Genomic DNA, 19,811 nt, shown 5'->3' on the forward strand with positions numbered 1-19,811 from the left:
TACATGAAAAACAGTGATGAAAATCACCTTACCAAACAACATAGTGTTGCTCACTGTTTACTTGGCAGAAGCGTTTTTTTGTGAAAAACGGATCTTGGAAGCATGGGCATTTTTCTTGAAAATTGGTCCCAAAAAGCGCTCACGCTTCCAAACACCATGTTAGTAAATTCATTAGCAATTTAATCTCTTAGGCTTAGTTTGGATGGAGTACAAATACAAATGTGTAGAGTGTAAATCCTTATATTTTATATGCATTTGCACTATACATATTTGTATTTGTACTCTTTCCAAATTGAGCCAAAGCTCCGTTTGTTTGCAATACAAATGCCAAATCGGGGTATTTATATACTACGGTTCGCATTTGTGAGCATTTGTTTGACATGTAAAAAATAAAAAATGTATTTTCTCACATTGTTGTACTGTGAAAATAGAGCATTACTGTACCTATTTTTTTTATACAATTTTGTATTCTTTTGATAATAGACTTTTTAACCAAAGTTAAGGCATTGGAGCAAAAGGTAGTTGGAGCATTTAATGATGGGGCCTACACTTAGCACCAATTTCAAACAAACAAGATGAGTGCAAAAACGGTTTAAAATCTAAACAGTATTTGCATTCATGAACTGAAAAGAGGGTAAATATGCAGTGTGCGTATTTGTATTTACATTGCAACCAAACACAGCCTTGGGTTCAATATTGTATTCATTTAGTTTTCACTGTTTCAGCTGTCAAGGAAGGCAATCGCTAATGGAGCTAATGCTTTGAAAGCAATTAGTTAAAGGTTTTGCACGGAGAAACCAAATCAGTTAAACGAAGAGGGGGGACATGTTTTGAAAGAAGAGGGGGGACATGTTATGGTCCCAGCCCAAATAAGCACTCCCAAGCCTGTGCGGGCTCGTGCCATGCCACAGCCGAGCTGGTTTGTGGGCCAAATTTTAGATTAGGCCGGGCTGTGGACCATGCTAAAGCTATTTATTTAAAAAATAAAAAAAAATAAATTTTATATTTTATATTATTTTTTATGTATACAATTGTTTATATATACAATAATTAAATAAAATAGTATAATAAATATATTGTATATTATATATTATATATAAATATATATGGGTCATGCCGCAACATGGCCCATGAGCCATCGTGCCAGGCCATGGGTAACACGGCCGGATTTATACCTTTACTGAAATCTAAGTGAGGCCCTTGTTATCCAATAAAGGGCATGTTTATAAAATTTAGGGTCCGTTTAGTTTGCAGTTGGAATTGGAATCAGAATCAGAATCGGAATGGTCCATTCCCATAATCTGTTTGGTTCAGACAGGAATGAAAATGGTAATTAAAATCAGCAGCAGGGAATATCATTCCAGCAGGAATGGGAATGGGAATGGGATTCCAATTCCGCCCAATCAAACAGTTAAAATCAGAATAACCCATTCCGATTCCAGACCCCTATTCCCGCAAACCAAACGGGTCCTTAATGAATAGTCAAATACATCTTTATCTTTTTCTTTCGCCCCATTTGGGTTGGGAAACTTAGTGAATGTTTACTTATAAGCACCTATTTTAGGTCAGGACCATACTTAATAAGCACTTATGTGTTTTGGGAAAAAAAAAGCCAATAAGTGCTTATTTCAAATAATAAACCCGTTTTGAAGAAATAAAAAATTTCAGCTTATTTTGAAATGCTATTGCATTTCTGGCCTGTCTTGACTCACCATATGATTTTTAAAATACCTATCACCACTCATAAGCACTTATTAGGAGTTAATTTTCCAATAAACACACCTAAACGGGGGCCAAGAAATTTTGAAAAGTATGATATATTTAACTAGTTTAGTAAAACCATAGGTATATTTAAGTAATTAGCCTTATAAATCATGAGGACACAATTCATCTCCTTCCTAAATTGGGATAATCCATTTCATTGTTCTAATCAAAGGTTTAACAATGCCTATTTCTAATGTTTCTCTTGATAATATGATATTCTAAGACAACTTTCTTGAGTTAATGGGAGTATAGAACCTGCAAAAGGTAGGAGCTTCCTTTCTCTTCGTTTTTTTTTTCTTTTTTTTTACTCTATACGGATGGATCATCCAAGCAAAATCTTTTGTGTTTGTGTTATGTTTTCCAAGAAAATCTCCTACATGCTTAACCCTTCCCCCAATTTATATATCCACGGTCGAGGTTGATCAATTAATCAATTACTACTACTTAATGTTAATGCTTCTCCCAAGCATTGTAGAGAATTCATCCATAACGAGCAGTCTCAAGCAAGGTTCTAAAAATCAGATTGGACATGGAACCGTTTTGGCTATCGATTCCTAGATTAAAAGATTCGACTGTTTTGAATGAATGGCCCATTTTGATTTTAAAAAATAAATAATTAAAATTAAAAAAAAAAAAGATAAAAAAACTATTGTCTGAATTGATGGATCGATGGTTCAACCAATCGGGTCAATGAGCCACTGATCAAATCAACGATTTTTTGCTCAAAAACGGTTTTAGGGTGAAACAGAACCAGTTGCCTGACCGATTCCCAGGTCAACCGGTCCGGTTTTTAAAACCATGATCTCAAGATGGAAATTATGGGAGAAACAACTTTTTTCAGACAATGTACACAACACCATAAATGTTTCTACAAAGAATCTCAATCAACATAATATTGGCAAGATATAGGCAAGCACTTTCTTACATCAAGAGAAGTATATTTACCACCATGGTCTTCTAGAAAGCAGAGAATGGACGAAAAAGTATCCTCGCATAAATTCAGAAGCCAGCCTACTTGATCTTGATCCTCGGTAATCACCCAACCCTAAATCCAGGAAGTTGCTGATCCACAGCAAGTCAGTTAAATTATATACAATTTCAATATGTTGCACTCTACAGTTTTCTGATTTCCTTTCCATGATGAACAAGGATGAGCATCAGACTTCACCATGGCAGACTATGTACAAAGGGTGGTCGGATTTTTCTCAACTCTAAGCATCATGACTTCTGTACAGATCAAATCATATGATCATATACGAAAAAAAGGGTGTCAGGCATCAAAAGAGGCAAGGTATTCATATAAAGATAGAAACGTTTCAGGTTCTCCTCTGCAAGAGTTGCAGTGTCAATGACATCACTGCTACTGGTCAGCACCCACAAATCATTTGAATTTACTCTCTTTAAGCTACCACGGCAAAAGGGGCAGGATTGAGATCGCATGTTCCTGTTATTGATTTGAACAAAATAAGAACAGAAAATCTTTTTAGTGCAGGTTTGGTTATGGGAACTCTGTTTGATTGGACAATAAATTCGGGCTCTGCGGTTACCAGTCATGGAAGCAGCTGATACACATGGAGTGGCCGCAGTTGGGCAGCACCATCCTGGTGCAAGGTTCCATACAAATCTCACATTCATCTTCTCTTTCTGCATCCTCAACAGAAATCTTCCTCGTCCCTTCCACCCTCTTCCTGCTCAAAACCTCCGGGAATTGACTCCTCCCATTCTTATTTTCCAATTCAGATAACTCACCTACTAGTTGCCGAAGAGAAGGATAAATAACAGCTGCAAACATTTTCAAAAACGAGTTATGGGTATAGAAGATAAAAAGTAGAAACCAGGAAATTTGACATATGGGGAAGCAGCAAAAAATCTTTTTTTTTTTTCATTTTCTTTTTTATTTTGGAGGGTCACAAGTCTGTACAAACCATAGAATTCCCTGAGATTAGCTTTCCTTTCATGTGAAGATGTGGTTTTCATCCCATCTACATATGCCTGCACAATCCTAAAAATGCTTAATTTGGTTGTTCAGCAACAAATAAAAAGAAACTAAACAATAGTTGAACCTATGATATAAACTTCATGATTTCATATTTCCAGAGGACAAGACTGCAGTTAACTCAGCTTAATTTGGCTGTTCAATAATAATCTTGTGTTTGGATTGGGTGGACTAATTTGGGTGAGGGCATAATCCTGTTTCATTTTCAGAATCCCTGAATCTAAACACAGCCTGAAAGAACAGATGATAAATATTAACCAAATCCAAAACATTAACCCTATGACTTCTCCAATATTTCATGAGACAAGAACCAAAAGGTTGTCTTTTGCTTAGCTTTGCATCAACTTTTGTAGCAGCAGAAATGCACAAAGGTGTTTCCTGGAAACAGGTCAGCCCCTACTTGTCTCAGAATGCATTTCCAATTGTTTAATATTGGGCCTGTTCCCACAAAACCATTGATGATTCTAGAGAAAAGAAGAAAAAAAAAACACCTCTTTTAATAAGCCAGGCCAAACACAGCCTAACCTAACAGGAAGAAAACCCAACTGACCTTGTATATAATTATGTGGAGAAGACCTAAATAACTCGGCAGAGTATCTGTACAACTAAAATCCATCCATTCAATTAGAAGAAGAAAGAAAGGCGCGAAGGGACTGTAAGACAGTCTCATCTGAAAATATCCTCCACCGTAGTCTCTTGGAAGAGCAGCGGCCCTGCAAATGCAACAATCCAAAAGCCAAATTCAAATTTCAGTCGATCCCATCTCCGACCCCAAACAATTGGTATTAAGCTGAGATGATTTAAAGAATTAACTCCATCTAGATGGATACCAAACGAAATAACAATACTAAAAAGATACTAAACGAACAGAGCAACTAAAAATTCTGCAAGAGCGGCAAAACCAGAAGTCGCTGTTCCTTCACGATAGAGATAGTAGAATGCAAATGGGTTTTTTCTTTCCCGAGTTTTGGAGCCAGGAGTCCATGGAAAAAGAAGGAAAGGATTGCAATTGAACTATAATACAATCTAATTTTACGACGTTTCCTACTATGAGGTCTTGGGATTCCCAATATAACGGGTTTTTATTTCAATCTCTCGAGTTTTTAGAACAGGAATTTCAACTAAGGATGCCAATGGGTGAACATGGTACGTAATTTGAAATCTGCCAATGGGTGAATAGGAATTTCATCTTGGTATTACGCCCAAATGAACCAAATTAGAACGAAATTCAACCAAACCACACAACAAATTAGCTGCTTACTTCTTTCGCATTCTAATTGAGAGGGGGGACAAATGGGGTCTACACTATTTTTCAGTTTCTGGACAAGAAGGAGAACTGCACAGAGAAGTGTAAAACAACAAATAAAGAAAGTGATGAGAACGTACAGTCTATTGGCATGTTGTATATCAGCTTCAAGAGCCTTGACAGATTCTTTGTAAGAAGATTTGTCGAGTTGCCTCTGCCACATCTCCTTTCCTTATGGGAAGAAAGAGAGAAAAGGAAAGACTAAAGGCGAACGAACAAAAGAAGGCTTTTGGGTGTTCTGTTGGAATGAGAATTTTGGACGGGAAGGCCAGAGAGATACTTTTAAAAAGGCTGACAAGAGAGAGAGAGAGACGTTTGCTTAGGATTGAGACCTTTCCCCAGTCCAAGCAAGGAAAAGGATTCCTTCCATTCCTTCTCACACATATATTTCCTTCCTTCCATGTCTAGTTGTCCTTATTATTCTCTCCCTGGTATTCTCTATTCTCTACTGGTATCTTTCCCTCATTAGAGATAAACATATTAAATTCCATTGATCTCTGTAACCACCTTAAATATATATATATATATATATATTGCTACAGTGGATTGAATTCCAAATTTCCAATATGCGGGGACCATTCCAGGAATCTACAGTATAAAATAAAGGAGCAGTCGGCTTCCCACCTACCCTATTTCTGAGTTCTGACATGCAGTTGCAGAGACATATCCAACCCGTTCATCAGATATAAAAGCAAGGCACCATTAATTCATCAGTCCTCGTGCATTTCTCCTCTTTTTTAAATATACCAAACCACCAAAATTATCAGTCATCGTGTATTTTCTCTCCTGGTCTACATCAATCACCATCTTACTTATCAAAAAAATAAAAAATAAAAACGTCTACATCGCTATCTTATATTTTTCTTCCTAAATGCTACCAAACCACTAAAAGCTGTATATATGATAATTTTTCGTCTCAAAGTGTTCTAAAAGGAAAAGGTCAGAACTCAAAAGGGAGCTGAGCACATGGAAGGGGCCTGCTTGACTCTTGAACAGCGGATGAACAGGGGAAATATGGCTTGAATTTTTTTTTTTTTTGGTGCCATGGAAATGGGGTGCCCCATCATGCGAATGCGGGATTTGATCCCACAAGGTCTCCGCTACGACCACCCGGCGACCTTACCAACTGAGCCACTTACCCAAGACAATGCCGTTTAAAAGATTGCCTAATTGGAAATCAGCATTATTAGATTTATATTGCCAGGTGGCTAAAAAGATGAAGAAGATGAAGAGATTTATAAGTATATTGCTACATTAGCATAAATCGAGAGTATCCGTCTAGTAACCGATTCTAAAATGGAATAGATGATTGAATTGGTATATCACCTACTTGACGATTGTCCCAAACAGGTTAACAAGAAGGTATTGCTCTTAATTTTCCTAGTTATTATTATAAAAAAAAAAAAGTCCAAGAAAGGGAGATGAATAAACGAGTTTGAGGGCCCACTGACCCCCCGGCCATGGCGCTAGTTGCTGTAGTAATACGCTTTAACATTAATAGACTCTTCAAAAGTTATATCATAAGACTGTAAGCAAACGTATCCTGGATTTCCCATTTGACCCTCATTCATATCACTGAAGTTTTCTAACGCGGAGATCAGAGACTGGTCAATGGTCAGCAGATAGAATTGACTATCAGAGCCATGGTCCGTTCATCTTCTTCATCTTCACTTATTTATTTTGCCTCAAGTGGCAGCCCATGCCCATTTCAACCCCCAACCTTGGGGGCAACAGATTTGATTCCAAAGTCTCCGCTACAACTAGCCACACAACTTATCAATTGACCCATCATCAGTTGGTTGAATCATGATTAAAACTTCAAAGTATGATAAGTAAAAATTGATGTTTCACGCACTTTTTAGGCTGCATTTGTTTTTGGTGTAAATATAGACCGGTGTAAAATTCTATCCCTGGTCCATATTTGTTGATAGAGGTGTAAATTGATCGAATTTGAATTGATTCAGGCAATATACGAATTGGAATCTGATTAAAAAATTCGATTTGATATTTGAGGGATATTGAAAATTAATATTCAAATATTCAATTCGATTCAAATTCGACCAATTAATTATTTTGGTAATTAATAAATACTTTATTTATATAATTTAATTATTATATATAAAGTATATATAATATTTAAATATTTTGTATATTATATATAAGAATTAAATAATCGATCGAATTCGACGAACCAGGTCATATATGAATTTGAATCCGATTAACTATTCGATATGAATAAGATATCTGAAATCAATTGATTAAATATTAGAATTATCCGAATTGATTGTGTCAAATCTCGAATTTGAAATCATATTTTCGAATACCATTGACACCCCTATTTGTTGACGTTTGTTTTGAATACTCCACTCGAGGTAGAGTTTTACATCAATAATCAATGTAAAGACAACATCAATAAAATTGATGTAAATATTTGCACCGGTAATCATGCCTTTTCTCTCTACAATAGTTCATCCATTTAAATCAATCAGTATTGAACTCTGTCGATATACTTTTACATCAAAAAATATTTACACTGAAAACAATCGCAGCCTTGAGGGTAATACAGTTTTATTTCTTAATTTTTTCAGACTGATGTTCTAGGAGTTAAGAGGGATTTTTATGTTTAAACATTGTCTGCCCCCTTCGGTCGTTTGAGTCTATGTTGGCTGATGGCCATGGGGGAGGTTTCTAATTGATTTGGTTTTCAGCTGTGTTTGATCTGGTTCTTTGTTTTCTCTTTGAGTCTTGGATGTTGTAACTGTTCTCTCTTGTGATTTGAATGAAGTTTCCTTTCTACCCTTAAAAAAGTTCAAACATAGACACACCCTCAATGATCTTCTGCCAACAAAAACACGTTCCAACACCCTAGGTGTTTTCTCAGGAGATCTGGACTCCCCAACCCCAACCCCACCCCCACCCTAACCCCTTGGCTGTAAGCAGCATTTCAATGGGATATGTATCATATGATATGCACCAATATGTTAATTAGAGCTTAATTGGATTCATCAACATCTAAGCTCCGCTACAACTAGGTAAAATCTTAATCCATTTATTCAAAATATCATATCTATTATCATTAAATTATGAGCACTTAAATTATTTTTTATTATCTCCAATTCGTGCCCTTTCAAATAATGCATAAGAATCTCAAGCAATTTAGTTTTGAGCAATGTTTTCAATCTGCAAAGTGGTTGACTTGCACACGGCCAGGTTTTGAGTCCATTTGTTCCTGAACCATTTATTTGTTAAAAAAATAAAAATAAAAATTGTTGATTCGATCCATGATTTGATGATCTGGTCAGTTGAACAATTTAACCCAATCAGAGGTTATGGGTCATACATTAATTATCGTTTTTCTCTTGTATTTATATTTAATAAAAATAAATAACTCTCATTTATGATATTTATTTTTATTTAATATAAGAGTATATAATATCATAAGCATGTCTTATATATTTTTCTATTTTTCTACAAAACATCCTGCCACGCAGGGGGAAAAGCAATTCCCTTTCCGGGTCGCCTTGGTTTCTTTTCTTGGGAAAAACTATCTCCTGTTTTTGGGCACTCCCTTTTAAATTCTTCACAATAAGTTTTACTTTCTTTTTAGGTTTACTACTCTTGGTCAAAACTTTTGTGTTATGAAAGAAAGTTTCCAAATCCAATTTCCTCCCTCTGAAAAAGTGATAACCGGTGGGATTGTTTCATATGCTAACTATGTTTTTTCATTATTCTACCCTACGGCTATGTTTGGTTTGATGGAAAATATAGGGAAAGAAAGGGAAAAATAAAGAAACCTATATAAGATTTGTAAAGGTTTTCCTACGTTTTTCTTCCTTTTCCTACTTTTTCCTTCAAACCAAACATAGCCTAAAGTAGAGGAGATGCCATTTCTAGTTATACTTCAATTTCCAATCATATTTTTAGTGGCGGGCAACAAGTTATAAAGCCATCAGTAGTTGAGATGGTCATTCGGTCTCTCCATAGAATTGCAAACTTTTAATGGCCGTTGTGTCTTATTTGCACCTTGCTCTATCCTCTTGCACGTCATTCTACCTTAGTCGGTTCCCCCATGTACTTTCAATCAATGTTTTTAAAACTGAATCGGAAAAACTGGAAATCGGTCATATGATTGGTTCTGTTTTACTCTAAAATTATTATTTGGCCAAAAACCATTGATTTGATTAGCAAATTGTTGCCCGAACGATCGAATCATTGAAAAGTTTAACCTATGAATGGTTTTTGGCCATTTTTTGTTTTTTGCCAGAACAGGCCCTCCATTCAAACCAGACAATTGAACCATCCAACTCAGGAACCAAACCCAGAATGGTTTGTATACGGTCCGATTTTAAAAACCTTGCTTCCAATAATTCCTTACACCAGCTTGGTATAACTATCCGGCTCATCTAATTTATAAGTAGGATGAGGAAGCACGTGTATTAGGGTGATTTTATTGTTTTTATTTGAGGCCCATTACTCAGTTTGGGTGATTATTTACTCTTGAAAAATACCTTTGGACTTATTGATTTAAGTCATTTTTAAATTTGAAATACCTTCAGCATTCCACTTCTATGGTTCAAAAAGCTTAAAACAAATCAGGAACTTCATTCTCCATCCTTTAATATTCAAACAATGACTCTCTCAAACCCAATATATAGTGGTTCAGTTGGTAGGATTTCTGATTCGTTGTAACAAGAGACCTGGGGTCAAATCCCGTTACCATTACCACCAGGTGGAAGGTGGGGTCAGACTTGGGGGATAGGGGGATGGGCTGCCTAGCCCGAGCCTGATCTGAATCTATTCTTAGTTTTATTTTATTGAAGTTATATGTAAAAAAATATGATATAAATTACAGTGTTAAAATACTAATTTAAGAGAATATGAAACCTTAAGCCATGTTTGGGAGTATTTAAAAATAGGTGCTTATTTTAAAAATAAGGGCTTATTTTTTAAACCTAAATTTTCAGCTTTTTTTAAGTGCTTATACAATAAGCACTTATTCAATCTTTTTCTTTCAAAATTATCCCTAGTTGAATTTTAAAATACCACTTATAAAATTATCCCTAGTTGAATTTTATGAAAGCACTTTTATAAAAGTACTTTTACGAAAGCATTTTTATAAAAGTATTTTTATGAAAGCATTTTTACAAATTTACTTTTAAGAAAGTACCCTTATAAAAGCACTTTTGTGAAAGTACATTCATAAAAATGTTTTCGTAAAAAATACTTTCGCAAAAGTACTTTGGTAAAAATGCTTTTCATAAAAATACTTTTATAAAAGTGTTTTTATAAAATTAATTTATTAAAAGTGCTTTCAAAGGGTATATTTTGAAAATGTGAAAGAAAGTGAAGGACAAAATAGTCACAAATACTTATTTAAATGCTTATTACTAGAAAAAAGGACTACCAGATGCCCAATATAAAAATAAACACTTGAAAAAGTTGAATACCAAATACAAATACTTGTTTTTAAACACTTATTTTTAACTTAAGCACTCCCAAACATGACCTTAATCTCTCATATGTATAGTAGTTGAACAATTTAATCCATTTAAGCCGAATCCAATTGTTTTTCAAATGTCACAATAGTTATTATAACATGAAGATGGAACAATGAACAAACCCCCTCAATCCAAGTCCATGCCGACATAAGCCTGAAAATATTTGATTTTATGTCGGGTTGGGCTTGAGATCACAAGGTTAGTCTTGATCTTGGGCTGGGCCTGGGCTCAGGTCTGGTTTGGTCCTTAGCCCACCCAAGTTGCAGCCCTAAACAATAGCTAAAGTAAGAACGCAAAAAGACAATTCCGAATGGGAGTAAAGCAGGCCCAATATACTACCTAGAAAGAACAATGCATAAGTGCACTTTTGGTCAAGTCCTATAAAGTGGGTGAGTATTTAAAACTTAAATACACTTTGTGGATTATCTACCAAAGTACAATGAGAATATGAGACAAGAAGCCCACATTCTTTTTAAAGGCTAAAAAGGCCATTATCCAATGTTGATCTCATTATTATGGGTGTTGGGGATATATTGGATACAGTCCTAACTTTTGACATTATTTTCATTTTTTTTCCCAAAATGGCCACTCTTCGGCTCAAACCCACATTTTTCACACTCGCCGGTAAGAGATTTTAATTACACCAAATAATGGCCCTATATTCAGAAATGGTATCAGTGAAAAACGGAGAGCAAGAACACTGAAAGCCAAGCCAAACATGGACTAAGCTCACTACGAATTAAAGCAATAAACAGAAAAGCTAAGAGCACAAACCCCTCTATATACCCCCACCCCTGGTTTTTTAGATAGCATCTAGGAAACTCATTATACTTTGGAGCTTAAAACTAGAAGCTCAGGGTGCTTATCCACCACCAAATGTTTACGCATTTTGCTTCATTTCTCTCAAAGTCTCTATATACTAAGTATGCCTGCATGCCCCGTAGTAGGACTGTTTACGGGTCGGATTGGGTCGGTTTACTGAGATTAAGGCCATCTTAGAAATGAGACCACCCCGGAAGTTGGAGGTTCAGAGGTTGAATGGCCGCATAGCCGCCCTGAGCCACTTCATGTTCAAATCGGCGAACCGATGTCTGCCATTCTTTAAGGCGATTAAGAGCAAAGGGTTCGAGTGGACCCAAGACTGCCAGCTCGCGTTTGACGAGCTCAAAAAATACCTTGCTAGTGTACCAATCTTAACCTAGCCCGAGGAGGGCGATGTTTTGGAACTGTACTTCTCGGCGAGCGACGAAGTAGTCAGTTCGGTACTAATAAAGGAAGTAGATCGGGTCCAACGACCCATCTATTATGTTAGTAAAGTATTGCAAGGAGTAGAGACGAGATACCCGGAGATAGAAAAGCTAGCATACGCACTAGTAATTGTAGCTCGGAAGCTCCGCCCGTACTTCCAAGCCCATACTGTTATCGTCATCACCGACAAACCTCTGAGGCAAGTCTTACTTAAGCCCGAGGTCTCTGGTCGGTTGACGAAGTGGGTCGTTGAGCTCAGCGAGTACGACCTCCAGTACAAGCCGCAAACTACCATTAAGGCTCAAGCCTTAGCAGATTTCATCGCCGAGTGCACATTCAGCTCTGAAGTTCCTAGGCCAGTTGAGCACGAGGTCCCCAGTTCGGGTGAGCCTGAAGCTCCCAGGCCGGTTCAGTCCGAGCCCCGTGAGGTAGCAACTAGTGTGGCATCTCTCCTAGCTAGGCCAAGCGCGAGCTGAGATGAGGAGCCCTGGATCCTTCATGTAGATGGCTCTTCGAACCAACAGGGCAGCGGAGCCGGAATAGTTCTGCACGGCCCAAGTGACACGAAACTGGAGTACGCGCTACGCTTCGAGTTCATGGCATCTAACAATGAAGCAGAGTACGAGGCGCTGATAGCTAGACTAGCCTTAGCCAAAGAAGTAAAAGCCAAGCACATCATTATCTACAGCGACTCCCAGCTCGTGATCAACTAGGTACTGGCGAGTACGAAGCTCGCAAGCCGACCATGGTCTTCTACTTAGCCAAAGTCAGAGAGGCCCTGCTCAACTTCCAGTCACACTTCATCAGACAAATCCCTAGGTCGGAGAACGTTGAGGCCGACGCCCTGTCCAGGTTAGCCAGCACCAACGACATCACCATGAGAACCGTGTACATAGAGGACCTGCCTCGGCCTAGCATTCTCGGGGGGGCAGAGGAGGTCGCTCCCGTCGTTCAAGCAGAGCCGAGCTGGATTGACCCGCTCGCGAGCTTCTTGCTACATGGGACCCTCCTTGCAGATCGCAATGCAGCCAGAAGGGTGCAGCGCCAGGCAGCCAAATATGTCATGATAGACGAATGACTATACCGGAGATCCTACACGCTCTCATACCTGCGTTGCTTGCGACTTACCGAAGCCGAGCTCGTACTCCGCGACACTCATGAGGGTCTGTGCGGCGGACACTTGGGGGGCAGGGCCCTCGCCCAAAAGGCACTTCGACAAGGGTATTATTGGCCAACAATGAAGACAGATGCCATTGAGCTCGTTAGAAAATGTGACAAATGCCAGAGACATGCCAATATTCACCATCAACCCGCTGCCGACCTCAAGTATCTCACCAGCTTGTGGCCCTTTGCACAGTGGGGCATCGATTTACTCGGGTCATTCCCACTAGCAACGGGTGGAAAGAAGTTCTTAGTAGTAGTAGTGGACTACTTTACCAAGTGGGTAGAAGCCGAACCCCTCGTGACTATCACAACCCGAAATGTTCAAAACTTCTTTTGGAAGAATATCGTGTGCCACTTCGGATTACCTCGAGTATTGATTTTCGACAACGACAAGCAGTTCGAGGACATCAAATTCCAAGACCGGTGCTAAGACATGGGAATCCGATAGAATTTTACTTCAGTCGCATACCCTCAAGCAAACGGTCAAGCAAAAGTCACGAACAGAGCCATCCTCCGCGGATTAAAGACACGATTGGACTGAGCTAAAGGATTGTGGGCAGATGAACTACCCAGTGTTCTATGGGCATACTGGACCACGAAGAAGACCGCCACGGGAGAAACACCCTTCAATCTCACCTACGGCACTGAAGCAGTGATCCCCGTAGAGATCGAAGAACCTACGCTGCGACTAGAAGCATACAGTGATTAGACAAACGAAGATGAGCTACGTACCAACCTCGATCTACTTGACGAGGTAAGGGACCTCACGTACATCAGGACCGCAGCCCACCAGCAGAGAGTATCTCAGTACTATTACGCCAGGGTCAAGAGGCGGAACCTCCGCGTTGGTGACCTGGTCCTTCATAAAGTTATGGTACTTGAGCCCGGCGCCGGAAAGCTCGGGTCCAACTGGGAAGGTCCCTACCGAGTGAAGCGAGTGCTCGGGTAAGGAACGTACGAGCTCGAGACCCTCGAAGGGAAACAAGTACCTCGGGCATGGAATATTGTCAACCTAAGACAATACTACCTGTAAGAATTGAGTAGGCCATGAGCCACTCCCAAAACCTAAGGGCCAGAATACCGAGCTAATATGACTTCGGCACAACAGGACCCAGTCGCCTCTATGGCTTGGGCAGACTCCGAGAGTGGGCCACGAGCCACTCCTCAAGCCTAAGGGCTGAAACACCAAGCTAATGAAGAAACCTCAGCAGCATACAAAGCTAAGTTGCCCCATCAGCATGAACCAAGTACTTGCAGTGCCTGGGGTGCAGGCGGCTCAGGCACGAACCTCACAACAAATAGCCTACCATGGCATGAAAAGAGTTGGACCCATTGAAGATAACAGACGGCAACCTACCTCGGGTGCAGACAGGTCGGGCATGCGGCCTACTATGTCCCACACCCCGGCGTACACAAGGCTACCCCTACTAAACAGTTCGGGGCCATGATGGCCGTTAAGGAACACCCACTTCGAAAGTTCAACTCGATAGGTCAACAGCTTGGGGTGAGATAACCATTTCAACAAAAATAAATTGCGCAAACTTTTCACAAAAAGAAAAAATCTCTTCATTGTAGAAGATTCATTACAGAAATTCCATTAAGAACGTCTTGATTACAAGAAAGAAAAAGGGAGAGGATTAAGTTTACAAATACAGGGAGCAAACTACTTTGGAAGCTCGTTGCCCCTGTTAGGGACCTCCTCGGGAGCAGTAATTGGGCCAACATCCTCTGCTTCATCTTCAGCGCCCTCATCTTCAGAATCTAGATCATCTTTTGACTGACGTACGATGTCGTCAGTGATCCGTGAGGTGGTGATGGCGCTCGTATCCAGGTCGGGGTAGAGGTTCCTAATTAGCCTGACTGAGCTTGAAGCCCTTGCGGTAGGCCTTGGTCATCACGTCGTCAAACCTTGAAGATTTGACATAGTTGATGACAGCCTGAGTCTTGGCCTCCTTGAGAGCACCCTCGAAGATCGCGGCCTTCTCTCTTATATCCTCTTGGAGGTACTCCACCTCGTGCTCCAGCTTCCCCTTTGCCTCCTTGAGGCCTTGCATCTCGAGCTTCAGGACATCCCGCTCAGCCTTGAGGCTGTTCACCTCAAGCCCTAAGGGCTCTTGACCGACCTTGAGCCCGTTTACCTCAGCCCTCAGCTTATCTTTGTCTCGGGCCAGCTCCCCCTTCTCTGCCATTAACACCTCGATGAAGCTCTTCTGAGCCGAGGCGTCACTCTCCAGGCGGTGGACCTGACAGCGAGCTGCCCTCAACTCAGTATGGGCTGCGCGAGATGACTTCTTAGCCTCCAGAGCCCACCTCAGGTGCCGATTTAATTGAAGGGTCAAGGCGCGAATGGCGGTGTTCACCTGCGAAAGGGAAACCGGTCAAGAGGGTCTCATCGAGTTGAGCTCGGCAACTGGGCGGATAAACTACTCGCCAGAGGTCGCCCGGTCTGCATCTCCTCCCCGGGGTTAAGGCACTTCGGGGTGCCCCGAGGTCGGGGTACCCTGACCATTCCCGATACCCGAACTCCTTCCGATGGACTTTGGGTCGTTCCCCCATGGGAGCTCACTGACCCACCTCTAGGCACCCCGGGGTGAAAACACTTCGGGCCAGACAGCTCGACATAGCTTGCCACAAGCAGCTCGCCGCCTATGGGATAGCCCGGCATAGGGTAACTCGCAAAAGGGTAGTTCAGCGTACCGCCGAAAGATCTCCTGCCCGACCACCGTACCCGACAAATCTGGGGACAGCAACCAGGTCCCCCGTCAGACATCGTCGCGGCAGCCACCTTTAGAAAGTGTCTTACACCTGACAGGCACGTACCCTACGACGACGGCCCCGCACGTGCCACCTCAGCCATGCCTGTAACGGCTGTGGTAGACTGACAGTGGCGGTTATACCTGCCCTGTCAGAAGTCAGAGGGCCTAATGCGACGGAATTCTGTTATAAGGGGCTTATTCTCAAGGAACAAGGTATCTTCGAACCACTAGCGCAATTTGCACTCTTAGCCATCGTCTTCCCTTTGCTTCTCACACAGAATATTGACTTAATCGTCGGAGTGTTCCCGCCAAGCAAGCCCCTCGGGGATTCTTCTTCTTCCTCCTCGTTTCAGGTACCTCTCAAGAGCCACGTGAGTGCCATCTAGGAGTGACCAGATCGCGCTACATCAAGTTGGAAATCCAATTAGATAAATGATTAACTAAGGGGGTATTTGGCAAGTCTTTTTGTGGTCTTTCAGGCTTTTCAAAGTTTGAAAGACCAAAATTTGGTATTTCTCCATTTGGCAATGATAGGTGGGAAACTGAAAAGGCCTATATTCTAAAAAGCTCAAATGAAGCTTCTTATCTTTCTGCACCTAAAATCTTTCATTTAACAGTTCTGTAGATCATGGTAGACTGGGATACTTGCCAAACGGTCTAAATCTTTAAAAACAAAACCCCAAAAACTCATTACATCTTTTGTCTATCTGCCGAAAGATCTTCCTAAAAACATTTACCAATTGGCTCCTAAATGAAAGTAAAAATAAAGGGAAGAAAGAAAAGTGTTTCTAAAAAGTACAAAAACAAATAATCATCACTTCATTTCTAAACAATAGTGAATGGAAAAATCAGTTAGATGTCCAAAAGCTGTTATAGAAGTAGCTGGGAAGATGTTGAATACAACAAGGAAAAGCGTTCATATTAACACTTCTGTCAAAAATTTAAATGACAATGTTAATGATACTTAGTTTGATGGACATTGAAGATGTTAAAAGATCAGTGGCTCTCACTTATATGGCTGCAAACGGATGGATTGAATTGGATATTACCCAAATTCAAATTTGTTTCATGTATATTTAGATTCAAATCAAATCTTGTAGATGATGTTCAGTGAATTGGATTCATGTGAATTGAAATAACTTCCTGTGACTCTTTAACATTCAAGCCAACCTTGCTAATATACATAATATGAATTTAATAAATATTTAAACAATATATGTCTAAGGTATCTAGGGATGATCATGGGTCGGGCCTGGGATTTGTTTTGACCAGGCCCAGCCCCTATTATGGGCAGGCTTAATGCAGGTCCAGATTGGGCCCGCCCTAGAAAAACAAAATGTCTGCCCAAGCCCAGCAATTTTGGGGATGGGACAGGTCGGGCAATGTGAGACTGGGCAAAAAAGGTCAATCTTAGGTGGATCCATGCACCATGCTTAATCCAACCTGGATATCAATTGGATTGGATTTGGTCCAATCCGATCAAGTCCAGTGTGAGTCCATTACAAATGGATCAGATCCATTCCAATCCAATGAATATTTTGGATCAATTTGGACCATCCAATCTGTTCAAATTGGTTTTAATTTAGATTGGTTTTAACTCAAACCTGGTCCGCTGACACCTATACTCTTATCTTCTATCCATGGACCACATATTGGCTCAATCCAACCCAATCCAATATAAATTCATTACGGATGGAGCAGGTTCAATCCAATCTAATAAATACTTTGAACCATTAAATCTGGACTGGTCCAATTCAATGTCTTGTTGGTCCATCCAATCCATCCAAATTGATTTTGGTTTGGATGGGGTCCAGTCCAAAACCGGTCCTTTAACACCCTTAATCTAACCAGCATAAGGGCACATAGCATGCTGTTGTATAAATCTATATCTATACTATTATAAAAAGTACGAATGAGGGTGTGAAACTTTTCTTGACTAAACTGCCCATTGTGTATTTAGTCAATCCCTAATTATGAGGTTGAAAATGTAATTTCAATTAATGCTTTTAATCTCATTTAATCCCCTCTCATTAAGTCTTATATTTAAAGTATTAACTCTCATTCTCTCTTATTAAATCCTATAATTAAGTTATTTTTTCGCTAATGAATGTTACTAATTAGATCTATGCGACTATGCCCAATAATTTTAACAATATAAACCCATATATTTTAAAACTTACTCAAAAACAAAATCATTCTTCATCCAAGTGATGGCTAAGCAATTCAACCATTAGTGTCAAATTAGTCAATCCATGAAATTATAGTCAAATAATAAATTGTTAAATATAAATAAATATAAAATATTGTAAAAATGTATAAAAAAATTAGCCACATTTATTATGTTTTTATTAATCAAATTGAAAAAGTGTAATAAACAATAATTATTTTTAATGATGATGAAAATGAAATACATAATCTAAAACTAACCAAAATGAAATTATTTTTTGATTTGGCAGAGATCAATAGTTCAACTTATGGGTCAAATGTGTCAACCTTTAATGTCATAATTAAATAATAAAAATTAATAAAATATAAAAACATAAATTTGAAAAAAAAAATACATAAACTTTACAAAAAAACATTGGGCACATGTATAATATCATATATTTATCATATTAAACAAAAAATAAGTGTACATAACAGAATTATTTTTACACATGTAGAAACAAAAAATAATTATAGAAAAAATTGAACACATCTATAATTTTATATTTGCACTACTATTAAAAATACACAAGATTGTAAAACTTCCTTTTGACTAAAATATCCTTTTTTGAATTTAATCTCTATTTAGTTGTGAGGTTTAAAATATATTTTGAACTATTACTTTTCACTTCATTGAATACCCTCTCTTTAAATCTTACATTTTTTTTGATAAATAAACAAAAAAAAAACACTAAGAAGATAAAATATTACAAAAAGAAAAGTCCAGCCAAGCTGGCAAGTCTATTAATGATACCCAAAACTTTGCAGCCCAATATGAGGTATTTACGTGATCGGATTCAAACTTTGCAATTTGCATTCACTTAGTAATAAAAACAAAAAATATAATATATATATATATGAATTTTATAGAAAATTTTACATACATTATTACTATCATTATCATCATCTAGAACCACTACATGCAAATCACGTACATACTTACTAGTACTGATTAAAGGATGAAAAAATGAAAAAGACATTAAGATTTTAAATTTTCTTTATTTCACTTCCTTGAAATGCCTTAACTCAATGATTAATCATATTTAGATAACCATTATTTATAAATATTGACATTATATTATTAAAATATTCTAATTTAACTTTTGTGACCTGAACGTGAAGCAAGGTAAATATCAACATTATATAACAAAAAACGATGGTTCCAACCGATTCATTTGATAAGGTCTATGGCTGGTTGTAGAGGAGACATGGGATCAAATTCCACTCTCATCAGAGTTGGGGCTGGGGGGGCTTATGAGACGGTCTACCCTGTTTTGTACATTGTAACCCCCCATATCAATAAATAAATAAAGCAAAAGTTCCTGCATCTCCAAAATGGGGGATTAGGATTGATTTGTGAGACGGGCAAGTCCTCTGGGAATGCGCCTAAAAGACCTCCGCTTGTTCGCTACACACCTTCTATACTTCTCTCTCTCTCTCTCTCCCCCCCCCCCCCCCCCCCCCCCCCCCCCCCCCCCCCCCCCTTAAAACATAAAACATGGCAAGTTGCAGTTACAGTAATCGCTGCTACATGCCGACATGGCACAAAAAGGCAGAAATATCGATCTTCAGCTTCAAGCTTTTAAGCCCCGTTTTACAGCCTCCAAGATGCTGAACAATAGAAGAATACAAAGAAGCTTTAAGTAGGGAAGGCATATATGGGGGCATCAAACCTCTACACCCTACAGGTTCTTTGTTAAGGTCGGTGGACCTCACGTGCACTCTGTTCTGTCTCCACTCTCCACACCCTCCCCTCCAGTTCTCCTGTTCCTGTATTGTATTGTGTACTAAGTAATACCATATAGATATAGAGCTGGATGTACGTGGAAACCAGAGTACTAGATATAGCTAGCGATCAGAAATAAACAAAGTCT

The 19,811-nt window shown here is 39.1% G+C and overlaps 1 protein-coding gene across 4 annotated transcripts; it reads right to left on the reverse strand.

Annotated features, from left to right (window-relative positions):
- Positions 1 to 2,559: 2,559 nt before the first annotated feature.
- Positions 2,560 to 5,512, reverse strand: LOC104591603 (E3 ubiquitin-protein ligase AIRP2-like). Of its 4 annotated transcripts, none has more exons than XM_088904388.1 (5): positions 5,022 to 5,047; positions 4,311 to 4,473; positions 3,690 to 3,756; positions 3,312 to 3,546; positions 2,560 to 3,208 (listed from the first exon to the last, which is right to left on the reverse strand). In XM_088904388.1, exons 1-5 carry the CDS (start codon positions 5,030 to 5,032, stop codon positions 3,001 to 3,003), a joined length of 684 nt encoding a protein of 227 aa, XP_088760514.1. In that variant the 5' UTR covers positions 5,033 to 5,047; the 3' UTR covers positions 2,560 to 3,000. The 4 variants fall into 4 exon arrangements, with proteins under 4 accessions (XP_088760514.1, XP_010248807.1, XP_088760516.1 ...); XM_010250505.3 differs by lacking the exon at positions 5,022 to 5,047 and adding an exon at positions 5,147 to 5,512 and having other exon boundaries at positions 2,561 to 3,208; XM_088904390.1 differs by lacking the exon at positions 5,022 to 5,047 and adding an exon at positions 4,663 to 4,966 and having other exon boundaries at positions 2,561 to 3,208.
- Positions 5,513 to 19,811: the final 14,299 nt, after the last annotated feature.

This window comes from Nelumbo nucifera, chromosome 4 (genome assembly GCF_055504915.1).
Source record: "Nelumbo nucifera cultivar China Antique chromosome 4, China Antique-T2T, whole genome shotgun sequence".
Lineage (NCBI taxonomy): Eukaryota > Viridiplantae > Streptophyta > Magnoliopsida > Proteales > Nelumbonaceae > Nelumbo > Nelumbo nucifera.

Excerpts from the sequence above, each read along its gene's own strand:
- LOC104591603 (XM_010250505.3), bottom strand. The coding sequence starts at position 5,229 with ATGTGGCAGAGGCAACTCGACAAATCTTCTTACAAAGAATCTGTCAAG. Across the intron at positions 4,474-5,146 it reads ATACAACATGCCAATAGACT|GGCCGCTGCTCTTCCAAGAG; the intron begins GTACGTTCTCAT and ends TTGCATTTGCAG. Across the intron at positions 3,757-4,310 it reads TCCACATAATTATATACAAG|GCATATGTAGATGGGATGAA; the intron begins GTCAGTTGGGTT and ends AGGATTGTGCAG.